At 38.4% G+C, this 20,914-nt stretch overlaps 2 protein-coding genes across 2 annotated transcripts in view; one reads left to right on the forward strand and one right to left on the reverse strand.

The window, feature by feature from the left end:
• LOC131686727 (tubulin beta chain-like) overlaps positions 1-20,914 on the reverse strand; it is a 120,595-nt gene that overhangs the window by 80,724 nt on the left and 18,957 nt on the right. The window lies entirely within an intron of this gene.
• Positions 1-20,914, forward strand: part of LOC131686728 (uncharacterized) — a 90,441-nt gene that overhangs the window by 48,579 nt on the left and 20,948 nt on the right. Inside the window, exons 2-3 of the mRNA XM_058970660.1 lie at positions 3,625-4,353; positions 20,597-20,657. Of these exons, the coding sequence (XP_058826643.1) occupies positions 4,263-4,353; positions 20,597-20,657 (152 nt within the window). The 5' untranslated portion in view covers positions 3,625-4,262. The remainder of the gene's footprint in view (positions 1-3,624; positions 4,354-20,596; positions 20,658-20,914) is intronic.

Raw genomic sequence — 20,914 nt, forward strand, 5'->3', positions numbered from 1 at the left:
TGCAACTGTCTTTCACGAAGCTTGCAAACTTGGGCAGTAGCGGTCGTCACCCTTGGATGAGTTCTTCGTTTTTTTCGAGAAAACATCTAGATGATTGCACCATATTCCCATCGGTGATGGAGATTCATCGGATTTTCAGTAGTCTCAAGCTGCCACATCTGGCCCGTTGAGACTACCAAATACCATATCTCACCAATCAATAGAAGCAGGTCATAATCGCATAATTAAAGGATGAAGTGTAGGCAATCTAACGTGATTTCCTTTTTTTAGCTAGTGTCAAGATTTTAATAAAGGTCTTAGTAGCTTAGATTTGCTGTAAAATACAAACTGGCATGAGAAATGTAAATGTTTATGTCATATGAATGTATACAATCCCCAGCTTACATTTTTTCGCCTTTTAATATCTCCGTCATCTATGTAAACTGTTTCGGTTCCGAGCGATTTGCGTAAAGTAGATGATAGGATAATTATGAAATAAAAACGCTTGCAAGGACGTGGCCAGGTGTGTGGAGTTGAGCGGATCTACGTCATTGTAGATCGTGACGAAGACAATGAATATGCTCAATTCTGCAACTTCATTTTCGATTCGTGCAGGTGTTCGTGCTATCCTATGCTGTGTTAGTACCTACTTCCGACGAAATTCTTGCATTTTAGATTTTTTTTTCTATGGAAAGCCGGCCATCCAATATGAGATGCCTTTTTTGATAAATTTTAGGATAATCAAAACAGTAGAGGCGTGTTCCCGGTTGTGGGTCGGGTTTGTTCTGCTCATAACATGTGTATCGATCATTCGAATGCTAAGTTCTGTATACCGTTTGAAAGGTACGGCAAATAGCTGACCTTCCATCAAAGATAGTTTGTTGATTCCGTTTGAAACGAAAAAAAAAATATGACGAATTTTCTGAAGCCAACATATTTGTTGTCCCCGGTTGTAGGCCACCTAGTAAATTCCAATAAAATGTAAAATTAAATGTAAATTCCAATAAAATGTAAAATTATGAAGTAATATCGACACAGATTCATAGTTTAAGAATCTTTATTACTATTCTGAGCTTCCAATAAATTACAACAAGTTACGGTTTATCATCCAACATTTTCATTATGTGACACATCCAAGACAGAGTCAATCCCAATGAACATAACCAACTGTTGTATAACTGTTGCGCTTATTGGCATATATATGTGTGCGGTGAAATTGTTTATAAAACAATTGTGTAGCATTTTATCTATTTAAAGGATTCAATAACCATCTATAATATCGGAAGATGAACTTCTCTGTGGTGACGTTTTGTTTACTCGTTTCGCCGATGGTCGTTTTATTAGTCCTTTTCTCCCTTGCTGCCTTTATAGCTCCTAATTTTAATATGGTTGTGAAATTTTCCGTTTATTTAATAAATAATTACTCCAGTAATCTGCCTGTAAAAAATCTTAAAATGTATTTTTATAAAAAATAACACTAAATGACCCGCCCAATCTTACGAATAATTTAATATCTAGTCTTGTATATGTATAGATAGCTGTAAAATCTCCTTAGTTTCATTACAAAAAATGTGTAATCCCCTAGTTTTAGGAAATTCAAAATGTAAAACAAAGAAATTGAAACCTTCAAGCTAATGCAAACATGGCTTATCAAATAAACGAATTAAATAAAACCTGTTTTAATCCCCCTAGCGGTGCAATTGTGCCTTTCTCATTTCTCTAAACTATGGCTCGGAGGCAGTTTATGTTCAACATAATTGTGAAAATGTTTTTTACCTTCTTAGTACACTTTGCACTTGATGAGCTACGTGTCGACGCACAGAGGAGTAACTAGAACAAATTCTTGGCCAATAACCAAAAAAAAATTGTTTCGATTTTCTATTTAGGTATATTATTTTTAGATACCTAAAAGCATACTGCATATTGTGGCAAAATAAAGAGTTTGCCAAAAATTGCTAAATATTTTTTGCATGGATGCTAAATGGTGATATTTTAAGGGATTTTTAATCATTTTTTATTATATATACAACAAAATCGCTTTCTAATGATGATGACTGTATTAAATAAGACAATATTATAACAAACGTAATTGAACACAACTATTTTTGTAATCTCAGCTTAAAAATAACCGAAAATAGTAGTGTTTCTGTGTATTGGACCAGCTTCAGAAACACCCTTTTTTAACATTTTATTCCAAATTTGAATGATAAAAAAGTTACATTATACGGCAAGATCCGACAAAGTTGCTGAAACAACATTACAAAACAAGATTCTGGCTATCCGAAAAACATTCAATCTCTTCTGATCTTTTCCGATCCACCGACTCCAAGCGATTTGAAAATATTGATATTTCCACTAATTTGAGGTACGCCAAAATGCTTTAGGGCCAAATACTATGTTTGGCAAAATGTATATCTATGAATATGTGCACAGGTATCCCTTTTCTTCTCCCTTTTCCACTGAACAACTGTTCATGCATCGGGATAAACAAATGTATTCACAAAGATCACCTGAAAAATACTAGTATTCGGAAGGATCTAGAAAAATGACCTCTGTACTGGTAGGTGGATAGATGCCAAATTGTACCAAAAATTAATCATTTTCTATTTTTAGTTCATATTAAGGCATAATAACAGCAATAGCCGCAATAAATAGTTTTAGCCAGGATTCGACCTCAGTTACTCCTCTGTGCGACGGTGAAACACTTGAAAGAAAAAAATATCATACTTCATTAGCCTAATCAGCATTAGATCAATGTTATCTGCTTGCTAACTCATTTTGTCGTGCAGGAGTGGGTGTGTGAGGAAGGCGAAAGTCCCACGAACAAACGACTCCCCAGCTTAATTTGGTATGCTTTGTGATATAGTGGTGGTTTAAACATGATGGGGTTGAGAGTGAGGGGTATGAGGGCTGGATGGGGTGGTGGTCTGAGGGGTGATGTAAGGAGATTTTAAAGGGAGAGGAGTGAACAGTAGAGGGGGGTAACCCCTCTCCGTACACCATCACCTACGCCCCTGTTAAAATCCAGAAACCTTATGCCAGTCAAAAAAAAGTAGGGATTACCCTAATGACGTTTTTCAGAGTGATTACATAACCTTTCTATATGAGAAAGGCAAAAATGTGCCAAAATTCCAAAAAGTGAATTTTTTTTTTCGAGTTTGCATCAAATCTCGACGTTTTATGCACCTTAAAGACATTTAGCATCAAAAATAAAAATCTATTTTTAATTTTTCCTATAGTTTCTATGTGGTCGCACTCTTAAACCCGTAATTCCGGAACCAGAATTCCGATCGATGCAAAATTCAATAGCCTTTCATTTGAGACTAAGTTTGGGCAAATCGGTCTAGCCATCTCTGAGAAAAATGAGTGACATTATTTGACACATACGCAAATACATACATACACACACACATACAGACTTTTTCCGATCTCGACGAACTGAGTCGAATGGGATATGACAGTCGGCCCTCCGGGCCGGGATTAGTTTGACGTTTTTCAGAGTGATTGCATAACCTTTCTATATGAGAAAGGCAAAAAATATAAATCAATTCCATACCTGCCAAACTATTTAGCTCAGTTCAGCCAGTCCATGCAATTTAAAATTAAAGCTTATTAAAATCATAAATACCTTTCCATTTATTTCAGAATTCAACAAGCCTCCCCATGCCTGCTAGTAAACAAGGGGGAGTTCAAAGGGAAATTGGATCAAATGAAGGAAGAAGCTAGGCAGGCCGGTATCGATAATCCCGTCTCTCACTGTGCATCAAAATCGAACGAGTAGATATTATGTAACGAACTGGATTAAACCAACAGGCAGTAACCAATAAAGCAACATGTACGGATAGATGATTACCATATTCTGTCGGATGTTTACGCTCGGTTTTAGGATTCTCATCCTGTCTGCATCATACGGCAATCAGTGTGATAGGCGTGTTTAATTGGATTTATGCGTTTGTTATGGATCGTATACAAAAGCATCTCCCTTAGTACCCGCGTGAATGATCTGTGAATAACCGAAAACAATCACACAGTATATTTTCATGGCAGAATCAGAACAATAGTTATGTGAATATAAATCAACACATTAACATTCAACCCGTCACAACAACATTCTGGCGGTTGACACCGATGTGGGAATACCTATGTACTTGTAGACACTTTGGTCTGTGAAGTGTCAAGGGGTAAATAGTTTTTGCCCAACTGAAACCCGTTACTCCCATTGGGAAAAGGTGCCTTTCTAAACAATCCGAACGAAAAAACAAACGAAAGTTTACACAAGTAAAATGGATAGCAGAAACAGGCGGCGACAACTCGGCGCCCCCTGCCATTGTCTTCGACCGCTTATACGGATATGGGGTGTTGCCACAGCGATTGGTAAGTAGGCTCCATTAGATATGCTCCACCACAACATTATCAGTGAAGTGAAGCGAAACGAACGATTGAAAACGCTTACATTTTTAGGGGAGTATATAAATATTCATTGCATTAAACCGAAGGCCACATATCAACAAGACTGGCAACTCTGTCCAGACTCTGGATACAATAACAGCAGCATCTCTTCCGGGTAAAAGTGGTACTTGCTATAGTGATATATGGCGAAGACTCCATATCAAGAAGACTGATATCTCTTTCCTTCCCCCATACAAACGAGAAGCGACAGAGGTTACAGCGCCTCTATTGGAAGAAGGGAGGAAGCTTTATGTAAAAATGTATATGTGTGTGTGCATCACTATGGAAAGTACCACCTTTACCCGCAAGTGGCGTTGCTGTTACTGTCTCCGGATTCTGGACAGAGTTGCCAGTCTTCTTGATATGGAGTCTTCGTATATGGGCACACTTTTAAATTGTGCTGCCTTCCTTCGTATAATAGAGGCGCTTTAACTTCTCATTTGTATGGGGAAATAATAGAGATGTCAGATTCTTGATACAGTAGAATTTACAAAAGTTGCCGAAATTTACCAATTGAACCCGTCACTCGTGTTTTGCTCACAATACAATGTTCGACCATATATTGTAGACGGCGCCGGTGGTTGAGTGGTAAGCGTGACCGCCACTCATTCCAGTTAGTCTGGGTTCAATCCCAGCCGAGATCGTTGAGATTTTGCTGAGGTGAATAAATCTGTGGTCACGTCTTCCTTCGGAAGGCAAGTAAAGCCATTGGTCCCCGGTCCATGAGTTGATTGATCGATATCTAGTTTAGATAGTGGAGTCACCCCTCTGGCGTCGGTCATGAAGAAGTAGAATCCTTATTCTATACTTACTAACAAATATCCTCCTCCCGTGATACTTGCACAACAGTATATACGGCCTCTAGCAAAAACAAGTATCGTACTAACATTCCTTCCCTTTCCTTCTGCGATCTACCTACGTTCGGGCCTGACCGACGCAGGTATTGATCAATAAAACAGTTTAGGATTACCAGGAGTTGCACAATGAAAGATGTTTCGCTACTCCCAAGCATAATTATCTACTGATTCCATGTGAAACTTCAGCTATGCCAAATCGATAATGGAGTGGCAGCCAAGAGTGGTCGCACATGCTCAAGCTCAAGCTCATTAGTAATCAATGCAGAAAAGATAACTCCGAACGTTCCTCCCCTAACCTCCACCAAGGAGTCCGACATTTGCTTGATCCCCCGGATTCCATTTGAAATTACTACTTCGAGGGGAGGCTGTTCTCATGCCCTTCACTGGATTCCAGGTCTAGATAGTCGTGCTAGTTCGCTAGTCTCATAACCGCCATATCAGTCCTGCAGGGCATGATATTCTTCATGCGCTCTACTCTGCGTTGACTAGTTGGATGCCGTGGTCGAACAAGCGATTCCGGTTGGGGGTTGGTTTCCGGTTAACCAGTATCACGACAACCCTATAATGGTGGTTCGTCGGTGCTACCCAGCATAGTCCCCGCCGGTGGAGCTAGCCTACCTCGGCAGAGAGTTCCTCGAAGAAAGGATATCTCCCGAAACCGTTGACGGACGTGTTATTCTTGCTTCGAGGCAGTCCGCCACAATGCCGAGATTTTGTGCGGCGATTCCAGGTGGAAGATTGCATCCAGTTCACTGGTGCCCTGACGATTCGCTACGGACTACTTGGAGTAGTCCCCGACGATGGATCTTTCCTGCTCCGATGAAGAGTTCCCCGGCAGTGGAAAATCTTCCGAAACCGATACTACCCGGGAATATGCCGAGGTCGGTCCTGCGATTCTGGGTGGAGCATTGACTTCCAGTTCGATGACGCCCCGACGACCTTTTGCCAGTGCTACTTCACGATCTACTCGAGCCAATTCCCGGCGGTGGGCCTAGTCTATTCCGACGGAGAAATTTGCCGACGTCGAAAGTTCCCTTGAAATCGTTATCTCGATTCTGGTTGGTTGAGTACCGAGGTCAATCCTGCGATTCCGGAGGATGACTTCCAGTTCTCATGTGCCCCGACGATCTATCGTCGACGATACGTGCGCTCAGTCTAGTCCCCTGCGGTGGATCTAGCCTACTCCGGTCGCGCTTGTCTCCTTTATCTCTCTTCAACAGACTGACTTTTCGAGTGCCAAGGTCGGTCCGGCGATTCCGGTTGAAGTGTAACTTTCGGTTCATCGGTGCCTTGACGACCCGAAACCGTGTACTGCTACGTTGCTGGTCGTTGTTCCTATCGCCATGTTTGTTCCAATGCTGGCATGATCTGAACAACTGTTCTGTTCATCGCGTCCCATTTTTGCCTTTCTCATATAAAGAAAGGGTATGCAATCACTCCAAAAATCGATTTTCAAACCGAGGCCCGGAGGGCCGAGTGTCATATCCCATTCGAATCAGTTCGTGTGTGTCAAATAATGTCACTCAATTTTCTCAGAGATGGCTAAACCGATTTGCACAAACTCAGTTTCAAATGAACGGAATAACGCTCCCATAAGACGCTATTGAATTTTTAGTTGATCGGACTTCCGGTTCCGGATTGGACGTACATTTGTCGTGTAAATCCAATAGATGTATTTAGGTTTGAAACCCCTGGGTGACTACCTCAAGTCATCAGGATTAATACAGGATTAATTATGCAGTTTGGCGTACAGCTATTTTAGGACCTTTGTAGGTTATCATAGGAACAATTCTATTCAAGAAAATTAATTAAAATTAATTCACATAAAACAAATATCTTCAAATGTTTAACGTTAGCATACAACTGCAACAATAAAGTTTGGATGAAAAATGTTAATTAGGGCATTTCAATTGCAATAAAAAAAAACTATGATGCTGCATAGTTGCATCACTACTAGCTCTATTGTTTGTGATATTCCGAAACGAAGTAAAGCTCGTTTGATGAATACTTTTCATCATCCACTCTCATAAATAACAGAAAAACCGTTGTGTGTATTGGGACTGAACAGAGCTTCGAACAATCAATATCGTCTAGCTGTCTATCCACCCCTCCAGCCAATCCCGTTTCAATCAAAACAAAACTATAAAATTATCGTAAATCATGGAGCATTATGCTGAAACGGGAGTAATAAATATTATCACATTCATTCACCTCTATCTGAACGCGGCCGAGCACATGGAAAACTGCGCATCATTATCCCCGATTGTTGCGCCAGGAGTCACAGTCCACATCTAATGTACTCTCATTCAAGTCCTGGGGGAAATCTGTTTGTTCAATAAATCTGTTATGGGTTTATTTTTCTCACCACACCTCCGATTCGAACCATTCAATGTAAATACAGGAAAAGTATGCGGAAAACATGGATAGTTGTTGATATGCACCATGTATATGTACCTACCTACGTGTATAGGTCTGCATAAAGAGACACGTCGTTGGTGCCTGTTTGCGATATGTTGCAATCGTGCTTTGCATCAATTTATCACCTTTCCCAGACCGGTAGCATATTCTCCACTGATGGCTGCCGTGATGTGCTAAAGAAGACCACGTTCAGTTTCTACGAGCTTTTGTGGATCACGAGGAAACGTGATCTATCCGAATGAATGTAGAATATTCACCAGACCACAAGCATCACATATTGGCACTTACGCCGAGAATGGGTACCTCCGTGGTCTTCGCCCGCTTGCTAGGTTTGCCGGATTTAGTGAAGAAACACTTCAGTCGAAGTGTCGAATGAAATTCAATCAGAGCTCAACAGCATCATTTTGCACATATCAGCAAAGCGAAGTGTTGGCACTATTTTCCGCTGCGGAACTTGTGAACCTGTTCGACAGTTTGCATGTGATTCCTATTGTTTTTCATCCGGTAGTGAAGGAGGTGGAGGCATACTTTCATAGGACTCAACTCGGACATTCAGAGTCAGTGTTTAGAAATAGTATACGAATGCAAAGTGGAACATGGTTTCGCAAGAGCTTCGTTTAAACATACACTCATATCGAATAATAGAGCAATACAACTTTATCAAGAGATTAGAAGGGGAGGAGGGGGGGGGGGTGTTTCCAAAGGGTGAAAATCGAAGCTGTGATCGAAGCTTTTGTACATTATAACGCATTAATTCAATAAGATTCTGTAATTTTACTATGCAAAAATATCGACAAGCGACTCGGTGATGAAACTTTTGGTAGAAAGTCTCTGGAAAAACACGATTTTCGGTGTTAGCTGCCATTCAAAAACTACTAAATCGATTTATTTCAAACTTTGCATACCCATTCTAAGGAAAAAAATTCGTACGAAATTTCGTGCGAAATTCAGTGCAAAATTCCGAGCGGGCGGCCGGGTTCACACAAAGTTCTGTGCGAAATTTCGTGCGAAATTCCGCGAAATTTCGCGAAATTCCCCGCGAAATAGCGTGTGAAATTCCGTGCAAAATTTCTTGCGAAATTCTGCGCGAGATTCCGTGTGAAATTCCGCGCAAAATTCCGTGCGAAATTTCGTGCGAAATTTCGTGCAAAATTCCGTGCCATATTCCGTGTAAAATTCAGTGCGATATTCCGTACGAAATTCCGCGCAAAATTCCGTTCGAAATTTCGTGCAAAATTCAGGGCGAAATGTCGTGTTAAATTCCGTGCGAAATTCCGTACGAAATTTCTTGCGAAATTCCGTGCAAAATTCCGTGTCATATTCCGTGTAAAATTCAGTGCGATATTCCGTACGAAATTCCGCGCAAAATTCCGTTCGAAATTTCGTGCGAAATTCAGTGCGAAATTCCGGGTTAAATTCCGTGCGAAATTCCGCGCGAGATTTCGCCGTGCCAAATTCCGAGCGGGCGGCCGGGTTCACACAGAATTCTGCGCGAAATTTCATGCGAAATTCCGTGCGGAATTCCATGCGAAATTTCGTGCGAAATTTCGTGCGAAATTTCGTGCGAAATTTCATGCAAAATTTCGTGCGAAATTTCGTGCGAAATTCCGTGCGAAATTCCGTGCGAAATTCCATGCGAAATTCCGTGGAAAATTCCGTGCGAAATTCCGTGTGAAATTCCATGCAAAATTTCGTACGAAATTCCGCGCGAGATTCCGTGTGAAATTCTGTGCGAATTTCTTTGCAAAATTCCGTGCGAATTCCGTGCAAATTCCGTGCAAAATTTCTTGCGAAATTCCACGCGAGATTCCGTGTAAAAATCCAAGCGATATTTCATGCGAAATTCCGTGCCATATTTCGAACGAAATTCCTCGTGATATTCCGTGCGAAATTCCGTGCGATATTCCGTACGAAATTCCGGTCGAAATTCAGTACGAAATTCCGTACGAAATTCCGTGCGAAATTCCATGCGAAATTCCGTGCGAAATTCCATGCGAAATTTCATGCGAAATTCCGTGCGAAGTTTCGCACGAAATTCCGTGGGAAATTTTTTGCGAAATTCCGTGCGAAATTCCGTGCGAAATTCCGCGCGAAATTCCGCGCGAAATTCCGTGCGAAATTCCGCGCGAAATTCAGTGCGAAATTCCGTGTTAAATTCCGTGCGAAATTTCGTGCGAAATTCCGCGCGAGATTTCGCGGGAATTCCATTCGAGATTCCATGCAAAATTCCGTGCCGTATTCCGTGCCATATTCCATGCAAAACTCCGTGCGAAATTCCATGCGAAATTCCGTGCAAAATTCCGTGCAAAATTCCATGCAAAATTTCGTGCGAAATTTCGCGCGAAATTCCGTGTGAAATTCCGCGCGAGTTTTCGTTCGAAATTCCGTGCGAATTTCCGCGCAAGATTTCGTGGGAAATTCCGTGCGAAATCCCTTGCAAAATTTCTTGCAAAATTCCGTGCAAATTCCGCGCGAAGTTCCGCGCGAAGTTCCGCGCGAAATTCCGCGCGAAATTTCGTGCGAAATTCCGTGCGAAATTCCGTACCATATTCCGTACGAAATTCCGCGTGATATTCCGTGCGAAATTCCGTACGAAGCTTCGCACGAAATTCCGTACGAAGTTCCGTATGAAATTCCATGCGAAGTTCCGCACGAAATTCCATGCGAAGTTCCGCACGAAATTCCGTGGGAAATTTCGTTCGAAATTTCGTGCGAAATTCCGTGCGATATTCCGCGCGAAATTCAGTTCGAAATTCCTTGTTAAATTGCGCGCGAAATTCCGTGCGAAATTACGTTCGAAATTCCGTGTAAAATTTCATGCAAAATTTTGTGCGAAATTCCGCGGAAATTCCCCGCGAGATTCTGTGTGAAATTCCGCGCGAGATTTCGTGCGAAATTCCGTGCGAAATTCCGTGTGAAATTCCGCGCGAAATTCCGTGCGAAATTCCGCGCGAAATTCCGTTCAAAATTCCGTGCGAAATTCCGTACAAAATTCTGTGCGAAATTCCATGCAAAATTCCGTGCTAAATTTCGTGCGAAATTCAGCGCGAGATTTCTTCCGAAATTCTGTGCGAAATTTCGTGCGCAATTCCGTGCAAAATTCTGTGCAATATTCCGTGCGAAACTCCGTGCGACATTCCGCGTGATATTCCGTGTAAAATCCCGTGCGAAATTCCGTGGCAAATTCCGTGCGAAATTCCATGCGAAATTCCGCGGAAATTCCCCGCGAGATTCCGTGCGAAATTCCGCGCGAGATTTCGTGCGAAATTCCGTGTGAAATTCCGTGTGAAATTCCGTGCAAAATTCCGTGCGAAATTCCGTACAAAATTCTGTGCGAAATTCCATGCAAAATTCCGTGCTAAATTTCATGTGAAATTCCGCGCGAGATTTCTTCCGAAATTCCGTGTGAAATTTCGTGCGCAATTCCGTGCAAAATTCTGTGCCATATTCCGCGCGAAACTCCGTGCGAAATTCCGCGTGATATTCCGTGTAAAATCCCGTGCGAAATTCCGTGCGAAATTCCATGCGAAATTCCGTGCGAAATTCCGTGCAAAATTCGGTACAAAATCTCGTGCCAAATTACGCACGAGATTTCGTGCGAAATTCCGGGAAAATTTCCGTGCGAAGTCCCGCTCGAAATTCCGTGCCAAATTCCGTGCCAAATTCCGCGTGAAATCCCGTGCGATATTACGTTCGAAATTCCGTACGAAATCCCGTGCGTAATTCCATGCAAAATTGCGTGCGAAATTCCGTGCGAAATTCCGCGCGAAATTTCGTGTGAAATTCCATGCGAACTTCTGTATGAAATTCAGTGCAAAATTCCGTGCGAAATTCCGTGCGAAATTTCGAGATATTTCATGTGAAATTTCGTGCAAAATTGAACGTACAGTTCGTATATAATAAAACTGTATTTAGATGACTTCCGTCAGCTCCAGTTCCAATATCACCTTCCGCTAACAGAAGGACAGATACGACAATATGCAAAATCAACAGAAAGTGTATTTAACCGAAGATTGCTTCCCTGCGAAGTTTCGTTCACCTCGCAACAAACAGGTAAACGATCATCACAAAAATAAAATCAGTACTATATAATACCTCATGTCAGATCGTGGCGACTGTTATTTGTCGATTGCTTAACTTTCTTATAGCACTAGCTAGAGCAGAGCTTGATATTTCCAGATTGCATTAAAAATCGCTTTATTTATATTCATTTGTTTATTTATTTATTTGTATTTATTATATTCCAAGTAACCTTTTTAGAGGGTACCTAATCTCTGAAATGGCGTATTGATGGGAAAAATCATTAGCATGCAAATGGGAGGCTAAAGAACTGTTTGTCTCAAAACATACACACCCATTTTTTTTCGCCGAATGCCAGCAAAATTTTGCTGAATTTTCATCAGCTGAATGTTTCAGCAATACAAGATTCCGAAAAACAGCAATTTGCATAGAACCTGTTTTGTTTTCTTCGGCATCTTGCATTCTTCTGTCCATTTCACCAGTTACTAATAATAATGGATCAACCCAATTTCGTTTGTATACCGTCTGCAAAAGGTTAATCAGATACTAGTAAAGTTTTCCTCTGTCTCTGAAGCGGCCAGCTCACAATCAAGGATTGGTTCTGAGAAAAAAGCGTAGAAGCTTTTTACAGGTAACCTCTTTTTCGCCATGGAATCGACAAACTTATCCACTCATCTTCAATCAATGGAGTGTCATTAGACTTTTATAGATTCTTGGATTCGCGCCAGAGCCGTAATTCGCGAGTTTTGTTGGATTTGTTTTCTTCTTTCCAACTGAGTTCGAGAGCATGGTTGTGGTCGCTAAAATTGGACAAAACAAAATACTTGAACTGAAAACTCGTGTGGCGCTGACATCGTGGTAATATGAGTGGACTTCCTGTCCAACAGTACCTATAGGGAGAACATAACATGATATAAGTATTTAGGTGGGGCATTGTTATATAGAGAAACGTAATCGTAACCACACCAACCGAGCACAGCACTTTTTTGGTTCCATTTGGGGTCCCAAATAACTGTGCAAAATTTGGGGTCGTTTGGTTTTGACCCGAGTAGCGCATTGCGTTTGAAATTTGTATGGAAATTAATATGGCAAAACCTATTTTTTGCATTTTAAATTCTGAAGACTACAATTTTTCCAGCAGTATGCAATTAATTAGATCGAAGTATAGTCCAGGATATGCCGAACAACTTTGCCCAAGGATGCATGGTGTTAAAGTGTCTCTATAACAAGTTATACTGATTTATTGTGTTTCGAATTCATCTCGTCAGTAACTAGCACCATATGGGCAGAGACTAATTGAGACGTCGGACTGACGAGTTTCTTATGGTACAGGAGGTACTAGCTCATGTTGTACTAGAGGGTCCCTCGAAATGTCAAACAGAAAACGGGTTTATAATCGAAGGTGCTTTGCTCTTCTTTGAAGAGTGCTGTATGTTCCTTGACATCGGTTGTGATGGATTGTTTATTTATATTTTATCTAGAATTTTTTTTAATTTGCAGATTGCGGATGCCATTACGTATTCATTAGCATGGCACGCAACATCCGGAACATTAAGACGCACAAACTTTGTGTCATAAGATCAGAAATTGAGTGTGAGTCAAAAAATCGGAAAAATTGAAGTTTCAACCCAAATTTGTTTCCGACTTTTTTAAATGCGTCATAAGGTCTCTGGCACGACGCAAATTCATTATCGGCTTTAATGTTACAAATTGCCTCAAAACATCTGAAAACGTAAAATTTCTTTGCAATGAAAAATTGTTCAGATTGAAATGCTTAAATACTAACTATTTCTTCCAGTACAAGTAGAACCTCCCTTTAAGTACTTAATTCCCTTGCACATCAGCTCTGGCAACTTTACTAGTTTATTTAACGAGCTGATTTCTCCCAATCTCGGTGGTGTCGCATGATTTAAACACCTTTACACATATTTCCTCATAAGCAATAACAAATGCATGTAGCAACGATCCTAGAAACGAACTTAGCAACGAACAATAAACAATTGCTACCAACTTTACGAGCTTGATAGAAAGTTCGATCATCAGATTTATTTGTCAAGGTTGGCAAAACGGAAAGGACCGTTCTTCCTCTATTACTTCAAAAGATCTAGTACACAATGTAGCATGAAATTTGGAGTACTTCTTCGTGAGTTGGTAGCCTCGATTGGTCTCTGATATGGGTGTCTAGTTAGACGATGTATACTAAACTAGTTCCCAAATTAGCACTAGTTAGACACAAAAAATTTCAAACAGTTCACAGGACATATGTAATCGTCTAAGCAACTGACTTATCCTGGGTGATGTCCCGGGAAGGAAAACAGAAGCTTTGATTTGCTGACTAGAAAGCGAAAACGAACTCTTGTCTTATGGCTAAGGTGCCAAACGCCCGGAATTATACTGAGCTTCTGTTTTGCTTTACCTAGGATACGTCAGTTGCTTAGACGTTCACATATGTCCCGTGAACTGTTTGGAATTTTTTGTAACTAACTAGTGCTAATTTAGGTACTAGTTTAGATACATTGTCTAACTAGACACCCAGACGGTGCTAGTTACTGACGAGATGAATTCGAAACACAAAAAATCAACACTTATTTTAAGTTAGGTTTTGTGCCCTTAATGCGCAAATTAGTTTAATCCAATTTTCCCTTTTGGGAATTAAGATTGCATGAGTTATAGCTGTTAAACTTTCTATAGTTGGAATTACACGCCAAAATTTTTTTTTGCCAATACTGGCGGTGTACCAAGGATATTTCATATATCATACCAAAATAACATAATATAGGGTAACAGCTCCCTGATTCATCTTAGCACCTCTATTCATCCCTCCCATTTGAACACATTAGTTAGAGCAGTGTTTGCTATCTCTGTTCACCGCACTAGCTTAAATGGTAGGATGAATAAGGGTGCGTTATACTCGACTTTTCACTTCTCTCAGATGCGAGTATTTTACATTTTCCAGGCCAGATGTACCATTGTATTACTTCTTGGGAACGAAGCAAAGATGTCGAAACCCATTTAAGCGCAATCCAGTTACAGTTGGCCGAGTAATCAACGAAATAGTGTGACATCCTTACTAATGAGATAAATAAGGGCTCGTCTACCCTATTTTAGATTTACCACATAAGTATGTTTGGATGCATTATTCAACAGCCTTAGATCAATTTCATGAGCGTAGGTAGTTGGGCAATAGGGCGTAGTGAGTGGAGGGGGTGCTTTAATATATAGAAATTCGAACTAAAATAACTAAAATACTGTTGAGTTGAAATTTTAAGATGATTTTTTTAAAAAATTTGCACAATGTCCTATGCATAATAGTAACGAAGAAACGAAACCTACAGTATCCCTCTGTATTAACTTATATCAATGGAAGTAAAGTTACAGAATGGAACAACTTATGTCGAGTTGATATGTCAGTGAATTGCATTTGATTATATTTGAGTTTAATACGCATTATGATTTGATAGCATGCTCTTCTCTATGCTGTTTGATCACCTAAAGCAAAAATTGTGATTGAAACGAAAATTTTCGTGATTTTAAATATTTAGTGTACATTGCACGAAATTCATCGTAGAAAACGTAACTATTTTTCGTGATTGAAACGAAATGTTTTGTTATTTTTCAATATGTTTGTATATATCACGAATGTTTCGTTAGTCGCATGATTTCATTTTCACCGAACGATCTTTAAGGATCGATGTTTGACAACATAGATTTTTTTTATATTAATGAGATCGATCTAGCAAAATCCATTTTTTTTTTCAAAATGCTCATTACTAACAGAAGACATTTATAGCAAACTAGCTAATACCCATCGCGCGTTGCTGCGACTTTCAGTGCAATAGGAGGAAAACACAATTTATTCCGAAGCGCCATCTGGCGGGCAGATAATCTCCAACTAATAGCACACAAACACGCCCCATACCAAATACCTACTGTGTGCAAATTTTTACGGAAATCGGTTGAGCCGTTTGGGAGTCTATAAATCATATACATACAAACTTTGACTTTTATATATATATAGATATAGACTAGCTAATACCCATCGCGCGTTGCTGCGACTTTCAGCGAAATAGGAGTAAAACACAATTTGTTCCGAAGCGCCATCTGTCGGGCAGATAATCCTTAATCAATAGCACACAAACACGCACCATAACAAATGCCTACTATGTATAAATTTTTACAGCAATCGGTTCAGCCGTTTGGGAATCCATAAATCATATACATACAAACATTCACTTATATATATATATATATATATATATATATATATATATATATATATATATATATATATATATATATATATATATATATATATATATATATATATATATATATATATATATATATATATATATATATATATATATATATATATATATATATATATATATATATATATATATATATATATATATATATATATATATATATATATATATATATACTAGCTAATACCCATCGCGCGTTGCTGCGACACTCTGCGAAATAGGAGGAAAACACAATTTGTTCCAAAGCGCCATCTGGCGGGCAGATAATCTCCAACTAATAGCACACAAACACGCCCCATACCAAATACCTACTGTGTGCAAATTTTTACGGAAATCGGTTAAGCCATTTGGGAGTCTATAAATCATATACATACAAACTTTGACTTTTATATATATATATATATATATATATATATATATATATATATATATATATATATATATATATATATATATATATATATATATATATATATATATATATATATATATATATATATATATATATATATATATATATATATATATATATATATATATATATATATATATATATATATATATATATATATATATATATATATATATATATATATATATATATATATATATATATATATATATAGATTGTTGCTATTAGATTCAGAATCAACCCTAGAAATTGGTTTGGCTCCAATCACGGTTTTTGCTTAAAAATTCCGCACAATATTAACAGACAAATGTTTCTACGAGATAGAATGTAACTTTCGTAAACATGTTCCGTAAATGTCAAAATATCACAATTATTCGAGCACTCAATAGTACTGATCAATTTAAAATAAAATACATTTTGCCAGAGCGATCTCTTTCATATTTAAAAATTGATGTTGTCAAACATCGATCCTTTAAGAACGGATGAAAAAATAACGAAACATTTCGTTTCAACCACGAAAAATAGTTTCGTTTTCTACGATGAATTTCGTACAATGTACACTAAATATTTAAAATTTGGAAAATTTTCTTTCATCAAGTCGCTATGTTTTTAGATCATGAAATGAACAAAGCCAACTATTTACAATGAACAAAATCGCTTCGTTTCGGAAAACGCCGAATGGATTCATGCATTATATAATAATTTTCGTTCAATTTACGAATTTATTTGATCAGTGTGAGATGCTTAAATTGAAATTTCAATGGTAGTCCCAATTAGTAGTTTTTTCATGGTTTTAATAATCCATATTTCCGCGACGAGAATTCCGAATGAAACAATTTGAAAACGATAAGGATGACTGGAACAAGATTTCATTGTACTCGACACGGATTTTATGCTATCCGTAAAGACATAATCACCAACATAGCCTAGACACTTGACACACTTTTCTATTCACTTTAATGCAAATGAATACTTTGAAATAACTACTTACCTCATTAATAAATCGTATTCTCTCTTTCTCTCTCTCTCTCTCTCTCTGTCGCTCTCTTTTTAAGGGGTTTGAAAGAACATGTTAAAATACTGAACTTGAAAATTCTATTCTGAACAAAAATCTTTTTTGGAGAAATCTGTAACCAAAATATATTATAGAATTCCAAAACAAATTGAACGTTCCAATTTCCTGATAATTAATTAAGGTCTACCAATAAAGTGGAAACACCAAATAATCTTGAACGACGCCGTAGAGAAAAGAAGAAGAAAAACGGAACACAATGTTCGCTCTGGTTCTGTGTTTATATTAAACCTACACTTCGTGTACGAACTCAAACACGCTATGTCGTACCAAAATATGTGCACATGTTCGCCTGCACAACCGAACCCCATGTACGTACACGGTGTGCGTACACAAAGTTTCGTGGCACCGGTTTTCTCTTTCTCACTCTCATCATCACTAGCGTTGACTCTTTTTTGAATTGTGCGAATCGTTCTCGTGTATGCACCCGGTATACGTGAACCGATGTTTGAACTAGAGTTTGCATATCGCTCGCTTGAGTTCGATATTCGAGGCAGTGCTCAGCTCCATCACGGCACTGATGGCAAACCTTCTAGACAAAAAAAAATGAAGCGGTTAGCAGTCAAAACAGTAAGCGATGCTTATTGAGTTACGGTTCTCACTCCAATAAACAGTTAGACAGTTCTCTGCTGAATCTCTCACTCATTGGAATTATTATGGAGAGGAATTGAAACTGACCCTCACTTTATTTATAATATAAATACGGTTATGGCGGTCATCTTACTACAAACAACGAGCTAGTATTAACAAACAGGCGATTTCGCTCAAATAGATTTGCATAAAAGAAACCGAAAGCAGGAAAAAATTAACAAAACACCGCATACTGCCTGAATACAATGCACTGATAATATTTCTTTTACCATACCAATACAAAATAAATGGTACTCAATCTGTCTATCACTTCGATCCCTAGTAACAATTGAGGTTTTATGATAGTTTTAAAGCCACGGATAAAACTTAGATTGCACTTGTAGCGTGCTATAAAACTTCAATTGTTACGTGGGATGCGCTCTCTCTTTCTCTCGCACGGCTGCTGTGAGTGATGGTTAACTGAAACACTATCCGAGGAAAATGAAAATGAAATAACGATCATTTTTGTGGTGATACGGTTACTTCATATTTACCGCCACAATTCAAAGATCATTGTGAGATTGCACAGCACTGGTTCGAGGTGAACCTGTACATCGAGACGAAGCATGTTTGAGGTTGAACGCGTGCACGAAATTTTGTACACAGGTACAAACTTGTCGATGCTCATGGAAAGTTTTTTATTATACGTCAGATCATATCGCTTTCGAGTAATGATGACTGCATTAAATATGACAATATTATTACAAACATAGTTGAACACAACTATTTGTATAACCTCAGCTTAAAACTAAATAAAAATAGTTGTGTTGCTGCGTATTGCACCAACTTCAAAAATACCTTTTCCTGTACCTTTTATCCCAAATTTTAATGATAAAAAGATTACTTATACGGCGAGATCCGTATAACTTTGCGTTGCTGAAACAGTATTGCTAAACAAGATCCCAGCTATCCAAAAAAACATTCAAATTTCAAACTCTTCCGATCTTGTTCGATCCACAAATTCCAAGCGATTTGAAAATATTGAAATTTTTACTAATTTGAGGTACACCGAAATACTGTAGGGCTAAATACTATACTTGGTGAAAGGTACCCCTATGAATATGTGCACAGGCGTCCCTTCTCTTCTCCCTTTCCACTGATCATCTGTTTGCGCAACTGAAAAAAAATAAATGTATGCACAAAGATTATCTCGCAATTACTAGTATTCGAAAGGATATAGAAAATTGACCTCTGCACTGGTAGGTGTATAGATGCCAAATTGTTTAAAAAATTAGTTATTGTCTATTTTTAGTTCAAATTAAAGCATAATATCAGCAATACAAAATTTTGGCCAGGATTCGATCTCAGAGGAGTACTCTGTACGTCATGGCGCTCCTTGACGTGGAAATGGTTGGACATCTAGTTTTGAAACGCGCTATAATCTTGATGCTCAAGATTATAAGTCCACTACTTCAACATTTTTCTGACACCACTCAAACAGGGAATGAATTAACCCCTTCTTGCCCATGTTGTTTGTGGACAACAACGTTTTCAAACTTTTGATTGAGGCAAGATTTGCTAACAAAAACAAGTAAGACTGATAAATATTGCCTTTCATTTGAGTATTCATAGTTTCCAGGATCAGCTCCAGAACTGAAGTTTTTGCAATTAGTCTGATTTGATTCCGATGGAGCAGTGCTGCCGGAGACAATTTACTTTGACGACGGAAAATGAATTTATCGTATATCTTCGATATGTTGCAATATTATTGAGAACTAATAAAATTTATCAATTTAGACCGTCTTTCCACGCAATTCGACTAATGTAAATAATCTAGGAGAATTGTATTAAGCATTGGAAGGTAAAAATAGAGCAACTTCTAGCACAGCAAGGGAAGCACCTATCTTTATGAAAAAGGCTTTTCGTGTTTCTTGATCCCACCGTTTTCAAGGAAAAATATTTTTCAAACTCTACATGCACTAGCAAAAAGTTGGACATGAAAGGGTTAAACAAGCCCAGTGCCACATATGAGCTACTTTATTTCTTTCGAATCACTCACAAATTTCTGCAGAAAATAAAAATAGAAAAACGATTTAGAAAACATTGAATTCGACGATATTTGACTTTGGAACACATTGTGCCATGCTGACTGACTATTTTAGTTACTTATTTGAAAACACCTTACAATGGTATAGCATATTTATTTCCAACCAATACTTTGGTTTGGTTCTATTAAGCAAAACTGTTCAATGCGACTAGCTTGATGTGATTTTCAACTATCGGAATCATCCTTATAGTGGAAGGTTTTTGCATTTCTCTGTAGACGTGCTTTCATTCGAAACCATGTTCATCTATCTAACATGTTGGTTTTTATTCGACGGAAATGAAAAGTGTAGCTTTCAGAAACAATCGTTCGTATCGTTCCACGTGGACCACTAAAAACCACAATATAAATGAAATGTCATTCAGAAACGCTTTTTTGTTCTTTGCAATATTTAACCGCATTCTATTTTCTTCCAACATGCTGCCTTTTCCGTCGTTGTCGTTTCAGTGGCCTTTGGAGTAGGGGTGGACATTATGGTGCACGGATATCCCGCGGGTGTTTATATCATGTAAGTAATTGCGTTTCCTTTATCATTCACTTACATGGTTGTTATTGTTTCTTTACTAGCTCAACCAATATGTTTTCCATCCGTTTACATTATTATTACATTATGCTATCAATATTTCATAAATATTATTGAATTAGTTTAATATTTTTTACTAATAGACCTCATAACTTAGAGTGGTCGACCACAATGAATCGTTTCTAAGTCAGTATACTAAAATTTATTGAGGCAAACTACAGAATTACTACCGAGTCATTGCC

The sequence above is a fragment of the Topomyia yanbarensis genome, chromosome 3 (genome assembly GCF_030247195.1).
Source record: "Topomyia yanbarensis strain Yona2022 chromosome 3, ASM3024719v1, whole genome shotgun sequence".
Classification (NCBI taxonomy): Eukaryota; Metazoa; Arthropoda; class Insecta; order Diptera; family Culicidae; genus Topomyia; species Topomyia yanbarensis.